Source organism: Pyxicephalus adspersus, chromosome 2 (genome assembly GCF_032062135.1).
Source record: "Pyxicephalus adspersus chromosome 2, UCB_Pads_2.0, whole genome shotgun sequence".
NCBI classification, from domain to species: Eukaryota; Metazoa; Chordata; class Amphibia; order Anura; family Pyxicephalidae; genus Pyxicephalus; species Pyxicephalus adspersus.
The window spans coordinates 61,084,632-61,103,665 of NC_092859.1; the positions used below are offsets into that span (position 1 = coordinate 61,084,632).

The 19,034-nt window shown below is 37.0% G+C and overlaps 1 protein-coding gene across 2 annotated transcripts in view; it reads left to right on the forward strand.

Moving 5' to 3' along the window:
• Nucleotides 1-19,034, forward strand: part of RAD50 (RAD50 double strand break repair protein) — a 107,713-nt gene that overhangs the window by 19,246 nt on the left and 69,433 nt on the right. For both annotated transcript variants that reach the window (XM_072400852.1, XM_072400853.1), the window contains 8 exons: nucleotides 1,205-1,333; nucleotides 1,472-1,637; nucleotides 3,358-3,551; nucleotides 4,201-4,407; nucleotides 5,385-5,567; nucleotides 6,524-6,681; nucleotides 16,645-16,820; nucleotides 17,745-17,982. In XM_072400852.1, coding sequence (XP_072256953.1) covers nucleotides 1,205-1,333; nucleotides 1,472-1,637; nucleotides 3,358-3,551; nucleotides 4,201-4,407; nucleotides 5,385-5,567; nucleotides 6,524-6,681; nucleotides 16,645-16,820; nucleotides 17,745-17,982 — 1,451 coding nt within the window. The remainder of the gene's footprint in view (nucleotides 1-1,204; nucleotides 1,334-1,471; nucleotides 1,638-3,357; nucleotides 3,552-4,200; nucleotides 4,408-5,384; nucleotides 5,568-6,523; nucleotides 6,682-16,644; nucleotides 16,821-17,744; nucleotides 17,983-19,034) is intronic.

Here is a 19,034-nt window from a genome sequence, read left to right on the forward strand (position 1 = left end):
ACAAGGGGGACATATTCTTACTACTACATCTTCAGGTCCCTAAATCTACCCATTCCTGAGAAATTGGGGTTTACAGGAGGTAAGTGGCCAGCTTTATAACAGGCCCCTCAGCAGCTGCTCAGTCTGTCACAGCGAAGTGTCTGCAGATTTGACTCCAGGCGGCAGTGAGCGGTACTGAGCATTTCCCCCAGGCAGGCTTTCAATGGCATGAGAAATCAGTAACCGCACCAAAACCTCACCGCCAGTTTGAACGCAGCCTTAAAGTTTTGTGAGTGAGCAAGTATATATTTGGGGCACCAGAGCACAGAGCGAATTGGCATTACCCTAATGCTCATTGCCATGGAAGTGGCCCCAGAGGGTCCCTAATCTTGGTCTTGAAATAGCCCCCCCTAATGGGAAAATATCCCTGATTATTATTAGGATTTATTGCTTGTCACCCTGTATCTGGCAAATTATGTTCAGGGGGGCAATTTGTTTTAGTAACAGCTCTCATGGTCACCTGTGTACCCTGAAAATTTCACATTTCTGTGACAATGGAAGAAGGAGAAATGAAGGTTTATACATAGGGGTAATGATGGCTGCATGGACACAGACACAGCTCTCGTGTTGATGCTGCTGGGATTATCTCACAGTACAAGGTGGGCGGGGAGTAGACACAGCTGATTGCCAGGTCTATTGGACACACCCACTTTTAGGGAGATAACACTGAACTCAGGAAGCTCCCTCTCCTGGTAGCACAATCTAATTTAGAAACAGAGAGAGATGCACCCCATACCCTGCAAGACAATGGGAAGAGAGTGAATCTGGAGAGGGCTGTAGTTTGGGCACCCTTTTCCTATCCTATTCTCTTTTTACTTAGTTTATATAGTCAGTGGTGAATGCATCCCTAATCCCTTCCTTGTTATCATTACTGCCCTGGAGGCATTCTTTAAACTAACTCCCGACAACCTAAAAAAAGTGTGTATTGTGAGTGATTGTCTAAGTGCATTCTACTTGTAGAAATCATCTTTTATGGTTCCTGGCAGTGAGAACAAATGGGTATTGCTTACATTTTATAAATTTAGCTACAATCAGTCATTTTTTTTTAAACTGCTGGTGCATATGGAAAATAGGGCAATGGTAATATTATTAATTTCATTTATCTGACCACTGTAATGTAAAATGTAGTTAACTTTTCTTTTAAAAAGTTATTGTTTTATTTTAGAGTCGCTTATTGGAAATTCAGAAAAACCTTTCTAAAGTAATGAAGTTGGACAATGATATTAAAGCTTTGGAAAGCAGGAAAAAGAACATGGAAAAGGACAATCAGGATTTGGAAGATAAAATAGAAAAGGTTTGTAAAGAATATGTTGGAGGGGATATATATATAAATAAGATACTCAGGATCAAGCGGTAAACCCTATTCTATAGTGACTAGTAAATATGCAATTTATTGTAATAAATATTTAACATAGGTTGATTTTGATTTTAGATTTTCCAAGGGACTGATGAAGAGCTCAATGAAATGTACCACAACCATCAGAAAACCGTGAGAGAAAAGGAGAGAAAGCTCAATGATTGCCAACGCGAAATGGACCGAGCAGTCAAGGACTGTCAGAGGCTGAACCGAGAAAAGGGGGAACTGCTGGTCCAGCAAGGTAATTAGTTGCACATTTTTTACATTTCCTAAATTTATAGATATGTTGCAAATATCTATTGAGGTTTAGTTTGAGTTCAGGATCCTCTAGTGTTTTCTGGTCTGTTATAAGGCCTACTTCCACTGCCAGTCTTTTTTTCGACCTGATCACATTTTAAGACATGTTAACAGTCAAACTTTGAGAACATCTGGTGAACTTTATTAGCAAATACGGAAGCAAAAGCCTGTGTGAACTGGAAATATTATAGTTATTTAGTAAACTGTCAAGGTAAAAATTAGCAACAGTGGGATAATATTTTTTGTCTGTAACTGGAAACAATGCTGTGATTTTACTTCCTCTTGTAAAGTTACTTGCTGTCTTAAGAGTAAAGAGCAGCCGTTAGGCTTGGTCTACACAGACGTTTTCCCCAGCGTTTAACCTGAGGCTTTAAAAGCCCATGTTTGAAATTCCAATGCATTCCAATAGTTTATTCTACACCAGGGCGTTTCCTTGAGGCACGTTTTTGAACGTTAAAGATAAAGCTTCTTGCAATGTTTTGAAAATGTGAAATGTGAAAAAACACAGGATTAACGTGAGAAAACGTGTCCATTGATTTCAATGGGGTCGTTTCCCCGCATTAACCCTGTGTTTTAATTGCCTTGGCAAAATGTGCCCGGTGAAACATTTTCCAGCACTAGTACACTAATAAAGGGGTGTAAAAAACGCATATAAATGTAGTAGAAACTTTTACATGTGTTTTTAAAAATGTCCGTGTAGACCCAGCCTTCCTGAGTTTTAAACTTTACATGACAGCACACCATCACCCGCTGGTAAACAACAATAAGGCACAAACATCATTTAGGATCAAGTGACCCTTGATAATTAACTCAAAAGTACAAACTACTTTACCCTGTAAAAAGGGAGGGAATGAAATGAAGGCTGAGTCCGTATCATTTTATTTTTTCCCTTTTTTAAAAAAAAATTTTAAAAATAAAAATCTATTGATGTATTTGTTCACATTATTTTTTGGCATTTCTGTTCTGTTCTGTGAATTTTAGTAGTGACTGCCATGTTAATATGCGGCGTCAACGAATTTTTAAGAACTATGTAAGTAGGTTTATATTTTTGGATTAGTTTATATTTGAAAATTTGCAGTAGTTTGTTAACCTATTTATTTAAATACCTAAATTTCCATAATTAGCATAGGAGAATGTGTAGCCCTTGAAAAGTGTATATATACCTTTTAAATTTCTTTCAATATTTCTTTCAAGTGCCCAATTTCCTAATTTGGTAGAAGTTAATGTGGTCTTAGAAAAAGTATATACCCCTTTATAATTCTTTTCTTGTTTCTTTTAGGACCAAGCCTTATAAATACTGTGTCTTGCTTTTTAATTTTATTTTTAATTCCTATAAACCACTGCAATGTGACTTTGGCAATAGAAGCTTAAAATGGGAATCAATGCCTGTTTTTTTTCCCCACTTTTCTACACCTATTTCACCATCCCATATGAACTGCTGCAATGTGACCCTATCTATCACAATACAACTAGTAAATGTGAAGCCATTTCTGTGTTTTTTCCCCATACCTCTATTAGCTGTGGTAAACTGTTCCTCTCTACTCAGCACAGCAACAAAAATGTTTCCTTTTAAAGATGGATGCAGTGACATCAGCTCTCTTTGGTGATGTCCTGCCAGTGGTCATTCAAGTGCAGTAGGTATTTCTTTATATGTCTTTGTCCAGGTCGTCTGCAGATGGAGGCTGACCAGCACCAGCAACTTCTCAGAACAAGAGACTCTCTTATGAAGACCTTGGCGGCACAGCTGGAGCTTGATGGGTTTGAGCAAACACCATTCAATTCAAGGCAGGTAGCAAGCTTTCAGAAATTGGTGAAAGAAAGACAAGAAAAAGATGAAGCAGATGCGAATCAAATAATGGTAAGATAAATATTATTTACACAACAAAAGAGCAAGATTCGTTAACATGTGGTCAGGTGCTACCTGTGACCAGGAATTTTTCTGCACAATGCAGTCCCCATAGTGACATGCAACCTGAAATTTCCCCAGCCCTTATTTATGAAAGCTCTCCAAGGCTGGATAAAACACACTTTTATCAGTGAAGCTGGGTGATCCAGCAAATGATTTAAAACGAAAATAAGACAATTGTTGGGTAATGGGAAAATGAATGGGTATTTGAAAATTTAAATGTTAAAAGAATGTATGCTGTAGGCCTGTGGGCAAAAAAAATGCCTTCTTTAGTTTAAATTGTAAAAATCTGATGAAACTGAGATGGTGAAGGACATTGGAATACCAATTAACAACATCTTAAGCAAAGCTACCCAAAAGCAAAAACATGTTTTCAAATTATACAATATAAGGGAATATAATAAGGGAAATGTCTTAGCAATTAGTTACCTTGTTGCTTTTTATTAAAGCTTCAATCCTACATCTAATGTACTATGAAAATCTGAACTTTTGTGTTATGAGCATCCTTTTAGGTAAAGGCATTACAGCTCCATTTATAAAAAAAACTCAGTGATTTATCACAATGATTACTATTTTGAGAAGTTTATTTTTGTTAATGCAGAAAGAGTTTTCAGAAAAAGAAGCAGCAAAACAGAAACAAATAGATGAGATTAGAGACAAGAAGACAGGCCTGGAGAGAACTATTGAGCTAAAGTCTGCAATGCAGAACAAGAAACAGGGGGATCTCAGGAATATCAAATCTGAGCTGCTGCAACTGGAACGTTTCTCTGACAGACTGCAGGAACTCAATGAAGAACTTCTAAAAACGGTGAGATCTATTCTTGTGTAACTTGATAACACATTGCGTGAGAGTTGCAAGTCTTGTAACTCCACTTTCAGTGTAACAAGCTTATATGGTGGCTCAATTATGCCAATTTCACTGCAACACTCCTCTAATGTAGCTCAGAGTTCAAAATAATGTTGTTAATTTGGACAGAATGACATATCATCACTAATGAATTTTGAATTCGTTGAGCTTTCCAGTCTTTTTCAACATGGTTTTTTGATGTCTTCTTCCATCAAAGTTTTTAGAGTCATCTCTTAAATGTCCAACCACCACACTTATAATATCTCATTTATGGAACTGGATAGTTGGATTTTGAACATACTTTTTTGTCCATAATTTCAAGGTAGACTAATTTAAATAAAACATTTTTATGTAGTCTTTTTTTTAAATTTATGGCAGACAATTTCTGCCTTTTTTATGCCAGAGGCCCAAAAGTTTGCCTGCTATGGGGGGGTAACTATTCTATTGTATATTGTATTCTATTTAACAAAATATTTCATCAATTGCTATTACAGTACTGTATTAATGGAAATGTATAGAAAATAAAGTGAAGACAATACAGATACTCTTCTCTTGATCATTCTTTTTGGATAGAGCTTATAATAATACTTATGTAATATATATTAAAATAGAGTTCATTAAAAAACAAACTGGCTGGATTAAAAAAAATTGATCATCTGAAAATATATCACAAAAATCGTTTTTCATGTACATTAACTTTATCCTGCATATCCTAACATTACATTGCCACTTTGATATTGTTACGAATTAGTTAATATTTACAGATCTAAGAAATTTTACAATTGTCATGTTTATAGCATTGAGACGGTAGCATGATCTCTAATTTGTCCTACTACCCAGATATACTACATTTCATGTAGAAATTGTACATGCAATATAATGTGTAACCCCTACTGGAAATTAATAAATGGATCATATGTGGATATTTTTTTTCAAAGGAACAGGAACTAGGGAGTGTTGAGCAGCACTGCAATGTGGAAGCCCTGAGATCAGAGGTTGAGGAGCTCCAGAACCAGAGGGTTGAACTGGACAGAACAGTGCGAAAACTGGATCAGCAGATGGGACAGCTTAATACCCACACAACAATACGAACACAGATGGATATGCTAAAAAAAGATAAGGTAGAGATATTGATTACAGTTTCTGTTTATTGAAATGACTGAAAATATTTTCACAATACCATTAACATGCCTAAAGACATGTACTGTCAGGAATCGGCTTGCAGCAGTGTTCTTGGGGCACCTTGGTTGAGCCCACCAGCACAAACAGGCACACAAAGTTAAAGTTTAATGATTGGCATCACTGAGCTTATATTATGCCCGGAGAAGGAAACTAAGGTAGTGACAATCAGATTAAAGATTGCTGTACGATCATTACCCTTAATTGGCGATGAGAAACTCCTTTTACTTATATGAAGTGCTGAGTGTTAGCCTTATTGCCTCTTTTAGCAGTTACAAGTACCCACTGGCTTACAGTGGGGCCATAGATGTGCATTATGGCCTTAGCATCACATGTAGTGGTAGCTATTTTCCTGTCTACAATCTATTGACACAGAAGAATAGACAGACTTACCAGAACCTACCATATATAGTTTGTAAATATATATTTTTCCATTTTTCTTCTTTTTGATGGGAAAGTGCTTGGAAAATCTTGGAGCCTCACTCTTCCTAGGTTTGCTGTCAACTTGCTTTCTTGACCAGTGTTTGCTTTCAGTTTTGGTCTGCCTCCCCCCATCGGTCTTTACATTCACTGCCATTCAATCTTTGGCTCAGGCACGCTAACTTTTTCCACATTGAACACTAGCTACCCTGTTTGGGGCCTCTGCAGCATTTAATTTCCTGTGCTATCCTCCTCAATCTTACTGCTGCCATTGGCTTGAGGGAACTTCAGTTCAGCCATAGATAACTGCCATTGTCTTTTAACTTCCTATTTCATGCTGCAAGTGTCTTGTATGCCTTTTACTACCTTGTGCTTTTCTGCTGCAAAGGTTTTTTGATACTAATACTACAAGCTTCTCATTGTAATGGTTTTGCAATTTATTTTAATAGTAATTATCTCCTGTACATTTTTGGTTTAGGCTGAAAAAGATGATCATATTCGAAAGATAAAATCCAGACACAACGATGAGTTGACTTCTTTACTGGGACATTTCCCAACTAAGAAGCAGCTTGAAGACTGGCTTTATACCAAGCAGAAAGATATTAATCAGACACGGGACAAGCTGGCCAAGTTGAAGTAAGTTCAATATAGTTGTTTTCTGTGTTGTAATAACAAATTACAAAGTCACCTTAGTTTTGCAATGGGAACACCAATATAATAATCAAAATTGGTAATGTTGCACACAGGGCTGTGGAGTCAGTAGATAAATCCTTCGACTCCGACTCCTCAGTTTCTGGTACCTCCGACTCCTGTATTTACAGAGCATCTCATTTTATCTTCACACTTTTGCATTCAAACTTCACACTTTAGCAACCAAACTCCACGAATGAATGCAGAGAGAGAAGAGGGGGGCTCAGGTGTAAGCTCAAGAAATGTGCAGCGTTCCCAGCCTAGTTTGGAGGATGCTGATAAGGAGGAGGGTAGGACAAGGGAAGGGGAAGGAATAAAAGGCTTTTGAAGTGGCATTAAAGAGAATAGTTTTGTAAAAATGCAAACTTTATTATAGTATTCTAAAATCAACTATTGCAAACTTTAAAAATTTCAGTTGTGACTGAGCATATATGCTATGCATATACAGGTACACCTTAAAAGCAGATGGTTCAAATAACAGTTGTCTGTTACAGTGCAAAGTCTCCCGTCCCGATGCGTTTCGCCCTTATGGGCTTCCTCAGGGGATATGGAGAAAAGCTATAGACCACTGTAAAAATATATACAGAAAATAAATGTAAATATCTGTTCAGCAAAAACAAACAAAATGCAGAAAGCAGGGAGTATAAAATACTATATCATTCATAGGTGATTAAAGTAAGATTTTTTTATCAAAGATATATTAGTAATTCCTGAATATACTTAACATGCACCAGAAGGAAAATGGTTTCCAAATCAAATAACAAACTTTTAGTGTATTTAGTACCGTAAGCTTGCACTTACATTGTGCTTTACAACTCAGCAACTGGTAGTTAGTGCATACATGGAGTTTTCAGCAACATGAACCTTCTTAAAACCAGAAAAATTTTGTTGAGTTCGGAATTGCACCCTACATGGGGAAAAGGTGGTTATAGTTTTACAAACTAATGTAGAGTGAATGAATGTTCAGTGATGTCTGAATGAAAGAAAACAAGCTCACATCCACAAATTTTACTCTACTTTGAAGTCTCCCAGCAAGCCGGAGTATCCACAAGTGAAAAATGACACCAGCAAAAGTTTTTAATAAAGGATTATTCAAAATTGATGGTGATAATAGGCCTGGGAGTTTGATCTTTAGCGATATGATATTTAACAATAATTATTAATATGGCACTCGCTTCTTTTGAAGGATATCCTATAAAGATCAAAAGAAATGTTCATGGCTATATACATTCAAAATAAAACTAGTTAGGATCTCCATAGAGAGATCGGTTATCATAAAGTGAGACTTAAGCTACGTACACACGGCAGATTTTTATCGCCCGATAATCGGCATCGGCCAATTATCGGGCGAAAATCTGCCGTGTGTACAGTCGGTGTCGTCCGAGAGAAGGGGAAGAAGGCAGTAAGCAGCACCAGCGGTTACCACTCATTCTTTCCCATAAATGTAATTCAATTACTATGCCTAAAGCATGTAAGAATATAACTCTAATAAAAGAATTTCTCCAAAATTCAGTTGTAAATATTTTTTTAGGATAACTAGATCTAGTTGGTATATTAATTTGAGATTCATAGTGTGAATTCTGTAGTTTGATTAATCGGAAGAGCTTTATGTTGTATGTTAGAGGAGATAATGGATATAGTCCTCATGTAACTCGCCCGATGACTGGGGGAAAAAAAGGGTTTCTCCTCAACCCCCCCCCCCACCATAATCGGGTCCTGCACATAGGTGTAATGGAACCTCTATGTTCAAACCAGGGAGGTTGTGCAGTCAATGCCGGCGAGGTCGGCAAGACTACATTCCAGTGTCTCTCTAAAGAGAATGCCTCCCGTCCCCCGTTGGTACATTAGGGGTCATAAAGTTTGTACAAAGTTTAACTTTGTAAGTATTTACAGGTAGAAACCATGTTCTCTTACATAGTTCATATCATCATAATCATAAATGAAACAATTATGATCGTAAATACCGTTGCAAATTTACAATAGTACAAGAGATTTGCCCAATAAAAAGTGCTCCCTAAAACAATGTATAAGGGTAGGAGCAAAAGTCCTACAATTCAAAGCAAAGTCCTACAAATCCTACAACCCCTATAACTCCCACAAATACAGTACGAATGCACTATAGATATACCGTATTTTTCGCCGTATAAGACGCTCCGGAATATAAGACGCACCCAATTTTAAAGGAGGAAAATCTAGAAAAAAAGATTCTGAGCCAGACACACGCAGGATCGGGTATCGGGTGAGTATAATATTTTAATTATTTTTTTTAACACATTTGTCGTATAGGACGCACTAACTTTTCCCCCCCAGTTTTGGGGAAGAAAAAGTGCGTCTTATATGGCAAAAAATACGGTATATTTGGTTCCATACATAAATACATAGTCAGATAATGATGTTGGAGCTGATAAGTCAACTTATAGTATTAGGATAGAAAAGGCTTGAATACATCATTCAAGCCAGGGAAAGAGGCGGCATTCAGTTGCTGAATCCATTTGGTCTCAGCTTTTAGGAGGGCTGTATCAATATTGCCCCTTCTGGGATTAGGGTATATTTTCTCCAATACAGAGAAGGAAAAAACTTTGGTATCAAATTTGTATAGTGTGCCAACATGGCCTTGTTGATGAGATAGAGGTGTTCATACATACGTTTCTTTAATTCACTCTTCGTTTTTCCTATATAAAACCTCCCACAGATGCACGTAATGAGATAAATGATACTAGAGGTTGTACAGGTAACGGGATGTTTTACATTGTGCCATTGATTATTGGGTAGCTAGAAACTCTTCTGCTCGTTGAGCCAGGAGCATTGCGAGCATTTCCCACATCTCACAGTGCCCGGGCTCAACGACCGGGGAAACATATCTTGAGATTCCACAAAGTGGCTAAGTTTCAATAAATAAAAGAGGGGGATTTTCTATAGGTGAAATTCGGAAGAGAGTTCAAGTGTTTTGATATTTTGTGGTCACTTAGGAGTATTCCCCAATGTTTTTTTAAGATACGCTGTGCATCCATAGATTGGTTGTTATATGTTTTATTGACTCTTAACAGTGGAGTCTAATTGAGAGGATAATTTTGGAATAAGGAGCATATTGCGATCTTTGGAAATGGCTTTTTGATTTGCACATATTAGGACCTTCTTGCTGTACCCTCGAGCAAGAAGTAGTTGTAACGCTGATGACTCTTTTTTAAAGTATATCCAATCCGTGCAATTTCTCCTCAATCTAAGATATTAACTAGTTGGAATGCTCCCCTTACCCCTTACCTTTTTTTTTTTAGAGGTAAGGGGTGAGCACTCTGCATGTGCAGTATCGTGTTCCCCGCTGTCTTTTTCCTAAACAGGGTGATATTGTGATCACCCGTATCTGTGATTTTTTTTTATGTAGAAGATGTCAAGGAATGGTACCTGTCTCCTGTCAGAAAACATAGTGAATTTTAGATTGTATTCATTTACTTGTAAATCCAAAAAGAATGCTTGTAATATAGATCTTCTGAACCCACCCATATAATGAGAATGTCATCAATATATTCTTTGAAAAAGAGTATGGAAGAACTATATTTCTGCATGTTGGAATTGCAGAACAGATTTTCTTCCCATTTTCCCAAGTACAAAATTGGCATAAGATGGGGCACATCGTGTGCCCCTCGCCATGCCATGCGTTTGGGGATATCAATGTTTATTGTTGAATAGGAATACATTTCTGGTAAGTATGTATCTGAGGACAGAGATGACAAATTCATTAAATTGGTGGGTTCATTGGATATGCTGCATCCAGTGCATTTTTAATAATTGTCAATTCCTGATTGTGAGGAATGCTACTGTATAACACCTCCACGTCGATAGTAACTAATGCAGCGTTTGGAGGTAGTTGTAACTGTGATAAGAACCTAAGAAAGTATGTCTGGATTATCTTGACTGTATGATGGAAGGCTCCTGACCAAAGGTCGGAGGTAAGTATCTACCACCTCACTGGCATTCAATGTAATAGAGCCCATACCTGATATGATGGGCCTGCCTGGTGGGATTTGTAAATTCTTGTGTACTTTGGGTAGAGAGTAAAAAGTATGAGTTACTGGGAACTCTGTGTTTAAATACTTAAACATTTTGCTATCAATGACTCCTTGTAATTGTGCCCGATTGATAGTCATAGAATTCTTTTTAAAAAGACTCCACCTGATTGTCAGCAATGGGTTTGTACCAGTCAGAGTTATCAAGAATACTAAGGCACATTTGCTTATACTTGTCTTTATCTAGAATCACTACATTTCCCCCTTGATCTGATGGCTTTATGATAATATTAGGGGTTTGTCTGAACTTGTATAGTGCCTTCTGCAATCTTGAAGGCAGATTGTTTTTAATCCCCTTTGGAGGAGCTTGTAACTTTTTATCTCTTGTGTAACTACATTTATAAAACGTAGACTTGGGACATCTACTAGGGATGGAAGAGAGAGATGTCTCACTAGATGATTCCATTGAAAGTCCAGCTGTCTAAATTCATTACTTTCTTCCAAAAGTTCCTGAAGGATTTTAAGAGTTTTAAAATCCTGTGTGTCAAAATTCTTGTATTCAGCTGGGATCCTTAATACATGTGAAGGCATATATTTGTCATGCATTACTTTAAGGGCCAGATTACAGGCAAATAAGTTGACATCCTTTACTAACTCAAATTTGTCTAAATTGTGGGAGGGACAAAAAAATAGGCTATATTTGAGAAGATTTTCCTCATCCAAACTTAAATTATAGGACAAAAGATTGATAACATTTAGCTCTCGTTCATCTGTACGGGTTTCTTTAAGTAGTTGTCCATCGGGCCTGTTTTTAATGTGGGTGAGGAATTGGGAAGTGGATGAAGGTCTAAAAAAGATATAGTGGTTTTAGGGATGGCTCCTGTGTGTAAGCCAGGGTGTGTTGATGCAAATGAATTTGAAGGGGATGACTGAGTGAGTAAAGCTACGTACACACGGCAGATTTTTATCGCCCGATAATCGGTATCGGCCAATTATCGGGCGAAAATCTTCCGTGTGTACAGTCGGTGTCGTCCATCGTCCGGACGACCGACCTGCCGGATCCACGGACGATGGACGACAGCTGATCGTAATGAAAGGGAAGGGGAGAGCGCGCAGCAGGGTGCCGCTCCGTCGCTCTCCCCCCTCCCCTCTCCATAGAGCATGAACGGTGCTGTATGTACAGCATCGTTCATGCATCTTGCAGCCCCTTGTCGTTGGAAAGGATCGTGAAAGATCCTTTCCAACGACAAAAATTGCAAGTGTGTACGCAGCTTAAGGGTGTGGTTGGTGAAGGAGCATCATCACATTATGATAAATGCTCAGTGAGATAATTGTTGATTAGTGTTATCAGCAGGTGAAGTGCTAATAAATTGTGGGGTAGTGATGGAAGGTTGCAGTGAATTTGTTGCAGCTGAGCTGGAATTGCTGACTTGTCTTTTCATCCCTTGGAAGACATTGGGTTGTGTGGATGTGTTTGATGGTGACTGGGATAGTGAATTTATGGGTTTGAACCTTTCTGGTTGCTGTGGAGGGAAGTGTGGCACTGACTGAGGTAAATGAGGTGGTGAAGATGGGGGTGGGGGGTTGGTATTGCATTTTACTGGGGGTAGGTCCCTGTGTATGCTGTCATTTTAGTAAAGGCCCACCTATCTTTTTGGAATTTCTGCTCTTTCTTATGATACAGATAATAATCAATAATAAATCTTTGTAGATGAGTATTGAGATTTTTATATATTTCTTGGAATGGGAATGAATGATGTTGGAATTTTGAGTGTACATGGAGGAAAGTTCATAATCAACTCTAGTTGTTTTGTTTTTGTAATAATAATTACGAATTTTCAAACAATTCTCTGTACAGTTGTTTAAAAATGATTCCCATTTATTTTTAAGGGCTTTAGGATTTTTAATTTTCGGAAATAGTTGGATGCCTAATCCTACTGGGTTACACTGTTCCGCAATTTACTTTTCAAAAAATTTGATATGCCAACACATTTTCTACCCAGCCTAGATTGGAGGATGCTGATAAGGAGGAGGGTAGGACAAGGGGAGGCGAAGGGGAAGGAATAGAAGGCCTTTGAAGTGGCACTAAAGAGAATATTTTGTAAAAATGCAAACTTTATTATAGTATTCTAAAATCAACTATTGCAAACATTTAGAAGTTCAGTTGTGACTGAGCATATTTGCATATACAGATACACCTTAAAAGCAGGTGGTTCAAATAACGGTTGTCTTTTACAGTGCAAAGTCTCCTGTCCCGAAGCGTTTCACCCTTATGAGCTTCCTCAGGGGATACGGAGAAAAGCTATAGACCACTGTAAAAGTATATACAGAAAAATACATGTAAAAAAGCAAAAAACAAACCAAACAAAATGCAGAAAGCAGTGAATATATAATACTTTATTATTCATAGGTGAATAAAGTAAGATTTTTTTTTATCTTACTAAGATATCTTAGTAATTCCTGAATATACTGAACATGCACCAGAAAGAAAATGGTTTCAAATACCAAACTTTTAGTGTATTTAGTACCGTAAGCTTGCACTTACATTGTGCTTTACAACTCAGCAAACTAGTAGTGCATACATGGAATTTTCAACCAAACTTCACAAAAAATTTTAGACCCCCCTAATTATTCATAAATCAATAAATTTATTATGAAATTAAATATAACACAATATTTTACTATAAACGTTTTTCTCATTAAATAATAGAAATATATGAAAATAAATTGATGATTTGTCAATTATGTTTTTTACTTTATATAATTTTAAAATTAAATGTCTTTATTTCAGAGATTTATACTTTTATAAGTTTTAAGATAAAAATATTATTCATCTTTTTATTTGCAAAGTTATTAGCTTTATATTTAGTATTGCACTTAACCTTATGGCCTGAGAATTATGTAATGCAGAACGTCAAAGAGTGGTAGACAGGTTTATGAATGGAAGTGATGCCAAATAGCAATATTTTTGGGTTTTAATCGTACACCCATAACCAAAATTATTAAGACCTATAAATCTTCCAATAGAGTGGAAAAAATACCAAGAGGAGGTCTGAGAAATTCAAAGTTGGATGATTTTAAAGCACAGTATTTGCACTATCTATTGTTATTGTTTCTCCAATTCTGTGATCTCAATAACCCCCTGAAGAAGCCATGCTGGGGAAACGCGTAGGGACATGAGACCCTTAATCACAAGTTGCTTTTTATGTCTACAACTAATATCTTTATCAGGATGATTGAACCTGTAACCTGAAAATTAGGCACAATGATGTATAACAGAGATCTGTAGCATAGAAGGTCTATGTTGTATCTAGGGCTAAAGTATATGTTATTAAATTATTATATCAGATTGTATCATTTAATCATTGTTTTTGCACCATACTGCCAAAAAGCTTGTCTTTTCTTTCTTCTCTTTACTAATATACATTATGACTGCAGGCTTGGCATTGTATATTTGTAAGAATCTTATATAAAAAACTGACATCCCCAGGGTAAATTACAATTTTTTTACTAAATATAAAATATTTTTTTTTACTAACTAGCATATTATTTGATTACAATACAAACATACACATAGTCCTGCACTATACACACAAATAGGCTATAGCCCTGCACTAAACTTAGACATAATTTGTCCTATACTGAAAAACATTCACAAACATATATACTATACACACAACTTAGAGCCCTACATTTTACTCAGAAACATACACACAATATGCACTATACACAAACATTCATACATCCCTGCACCATACACACAAATATTCACATAGTCCTACAGTTTTCTCCAGAAACATGCACACAGCTTTCCATCATAGTACACACAAGCAGACATGCAGTTTTAAAAAAAATATGAACACTTACATTTGAATCCAAAAAGCTGTTCCTCCAAGTTCTTCTAAGCTGTTTTAGCAGACAGGAAGTGAGCAGACGTTGCTGCCTTTATCTTTGTTTGCTGATCGTCTGCTGAAGCAGGCAGTGGGAGGCTCCAGAGCCAGGGGGAGCACTTAACTAACTTCCTAGTATTAGGTGATGTGCAAAGAGATGTTTCAACCCTGGATGGGAGCATATATGGAGAGTGCAGACAGGACAACTGAACACACATCAGACCATAGCACTCACCTACACCTATATCATTACACTTGTTTACACTCAAATGAACTTGTTAAACACATTATATCTGAAATAAAATGAAAACACTTTGTACATAATCCAGATGACAATAATGTGAATGTCAGGTTGTATAATAGCTCTGCTGAACTTCACACTAGTAGAAATACAACTATGCACTGGGCTTTATTCTTACATCAGAGAAGTACTAAATTATGACTATTGTTTGTGAAATAGGACATTTGAATGTGCTATATTTTTTTTATTATAGTTTAAATTTATCAGGAGTCAGAGTCGGCACTTTTTTTATCGACTCCGTCTCCAGGTACCCAAAATTGTCTTGGACTCCGACTCCACCGCGCCCTGATTGCACAGTATAGGCAATGCTGTCAAAATTTGTAGTAGAAATTCTGATTTCTAGCTCTTACATCATATACCTGCCTGGATGGCACTTGTTTACTCCTGGTGTCATGATTTGTAAAATGGATCCATTTTTTCTTTATGGTGCTAGGTGAGCCTAGTAATAATGGCTAGGCATAATGTATAAAACACAGCGATTTACAAAAGTGAATATACAATAAAGAATACAGGTATAATAATATATAAGAGAAGAAATTGCATATGGTGATAAGGTAGAAAGTCCAGGATTGGAAAGAGTATCACTGTGTAAGATGTTTAATCAAAACAAGGAGGAGTAAGTTAGGTGAAACATTATAAATTGTTTCCATACTTACATAGCAGGTCAGGTTGAAAAAAGACATAAGTCCATCAAGTTTAACCACTAGGGAAATAAACATATATCAGATATAAAATCTATGGACAGTTGGTTCAGAGGAAGGAAAATAAACCCTGGTACAATTTGCTTCAACGGGAAAAAAATTCCTTTCTGATTCCATGAGGCAATTGGATGTTTCCTGGATCAACGGTCACTGTTATTTTTACTTGACAGCCTTAATACCTAGTTATATTCTGTGCTTCTAGAAAAACATCCAGCTTTTTCCTAAAGCAATTCTTAGTAGTTGCTGAAATTACTTCCCGAGGGAACTGGTTCCACATTTTCACAGACCTTACAGTGAAGAATCCCTTCCTTATACGGGACCTAAACTTCTTTTCCTCCAGATGCAAAGAGTGCCATCTTGTTCTTTGTAATGATCTCAAAGTGAATAATTTGAGAAGAGAGTTTTCTATATGGACTGTTTATATATTTATACAGGGTGATCATATTCCCCCTTAAAAGTCTCTTCTCAAGGGAGAATAGATTCGGTTTAGCTAATCTCTCCTCATAGCGGAGCTCCTCCATTCCAGAGTGGGCAGGTTTTGGCATCATGATGTCACTCTGGGGGAAGTTTCTTCCCCTTTAGGTGACACACGTTTCCCTGCGCATCCGCGGTCCGAGTTTGGTGAATTTAGTGGTCTGTGAGGTCTCCGAAAGGTTGGCGACCACTGGTTTATTCTACTATTTATTATTTTAAATTTTGCTTTAGTCAGTTCCTCCCTATCACTATGCTAATGACTTTATTAAATAATACCTTTTTTCATTTCATACTGGAATGGAAGCAGAAATCGTTTTCTGTTTACTATTAACCTTTTTTACCTACTTTATTTGATCGTTGTCAGTTTCAGATATGCTAAATTGTTTTCAGGACCCAAAAAACAAATGGCATTTTTCTGAAACTATTATTTATTTATTTTTTTAATGCTGATTAAATACAACCATATTTTATATGTATATGTTCTAGATACAGCCATTAAATACTTAACCATTTGTCTCTTTTAATTGTGTTGCATATAGCAAGGAGCTAGTGTCATCTGAACAGAATAAAAACCATATAAGCAATGAGCTGCGCAAAAAGGAAGAACAAAGTGGATCTTATGAAGAAATGCTCTTCAATGTTTGTGGTAGCCAAGACTTTGACAGTGATATGACACGACTGCTAGAGGACATAGAAAAGACATCAAAACAGCGAGGTGAGGAGCATCCTGTTCACATAAATAGTACTACTAGGTTTGTTGTGATCATTCACTTCTTAAAGGCTTATCACCACAGACCTCTGGGCTTTGTACACATGTCAGATGATTATCGCCCGAGATTAACGGTCGTGCATGTCTTGGGCCAGAATCTGACGTGTACAGGGGTCACCCGATGACTTTGGGTACATTGCTCATTTGTTCCTCTGTCCCTCTATGTTACTGGAAATGATTAAGATCATTTCCATCAGCAAAAATTTTATGTGTGTACACAACCTTAGTCTCTAGGCAGTCCAAACTCTTATGTTTGTTGAGCTGATGAGCTACAGGCCCTGTAATGGGGAACACCTACTCTTACTACTACCCCTTCATCAGCCAAACTTCCTAAACAGCCTGGGGAACTTGGAAGTATATAAAGTAGGGTGAAATGGAATGAATGTAAATGCATGTATTTTAACTATATATACTACCTTAGTTTAGGGTCCGTTTTTAATATCCATTTTTTTTTTAATGTATCAGTACATTTTCCAATATAAAGAAATAACATAATAAAAACAGTGAAGAAAAGACAACAAACATACAAAGAGCCAAAGACATTAAGTCAGACAAAATAGAACATACCCTCATTACAAATATTTAAGTACAAATAACTATAAAACAGGGACACTTGGTATGATATGTAAAGAATAGGAAGTGACATCACTCGATCTCGTGTTTCGGGTGGCGTGAAGAAAAACATAAGCTCACAATTTCATCCAGAAAGAGAGAAGACAAGACAGCGGGACTCGCTGGGCTTGGTTGTGGATGGATTTTCTCCAGTAAAGGTAATTATTATTTTTGTTTTCATCAGTTCCTTTTTAAGTTGCATGGCTGCTCTCATGGTAGTGTTAATAGATGATTTATTTACATTATGCTATTTTACAGCGATGCTGGCAGGAGCCACAGCTGTGTACACTCAGTTTATAACACAGCTAACAGAGGAGAATCAGCCCTGCTGTCCAGTGTGCCAAAGGACCTTCCCCTCAGAGGCTGAGCTGCAAGATGTTATTAATGATATGCAGTCTAAATTGCGACTGGTCCCAGATAAGCTAAAATCTACAGAAGGTGATTTAAAGAGAAGAGAAAAAAGGAGAGATGAAATGATGGCGCTAAAGCCAATGAGGTATGTCTGCTTTGTTTATACCATCTTCATTACCTAAAAGTAGACCTAAACTGTAAGAGGTAATTTGGGATTATGTGTGTCATAGGACTAAGTTATTTTAATCTGCTTAATTGCCAACTTGGTATTTGCTTTTTTATACTGTAAATGATTAAAATTTGCTCATGTCCCCCATTCCCAGGCTTTCACTGGTGCGGCAGTGCAGTGGAGGCCACAGTTGATTGGGGAAGAGCAAATTGTTGGTGGGGTAGTTCTGAGCATTACAACACTGGTTGGGGTGGTTAGCTGATCTGTTCTTCTGGCTAGAAGGGTATAACCTGTCCAGTCCAGTATATTAATTCACCTTAACTTTTAAGGTCCAAAGTCTTCAAGCCAGACTTCTGGGATAAAGTGATAGTGGGCCACATAAAATAACAATAATTTAATGGCTTTTAAAAAAAAAAAAGCATATTACACAAAAACATATTACCTTGGTCATACAGCTTTAGATCCAGTAGTTAAAATTGGGCACATAGGGATAAGTATTGAATCTACCTTGGACTTAGAAGAGCAGATAGAATGGTAGGTCTAATCCATTGCCGATCACTTCAAAGACCATATTAGTTGCCCATCAATATAATTCTCAGGCAAAACTATAATATACTGTCTTTTTTAAAATGGAATGGGTTTGAAGGTACGCTAGGAGCATGTTGCTTGACCACTGTACTAAACAAAGAACATACTGCAGTCCTTACTGGTGACACGAAGATGGGTAATGGTAAAGCTTTACATATTTTGAATTCAGGACCCTTGGACTTCATTTAATACTTTACTTAATCCTAATGAATCCGGGATTCAGGTGTTAGACTTACATAGTTACATAGTAGGTTAGGTTGAAAAAAGACATAAGTTCATCAAGTTCAACCACCAGGGAGATAAACACATCCCAGATATAAAACCATATGGACAAAGTTGGTTCAGAGGAAGCCAAAAAACACCCTGGTACAATTTCCTTCATTGGGGAAAAAAATTCCTTCCTGATTCTATGAGGCAATCGGATGTTCCCTGGATCAAAA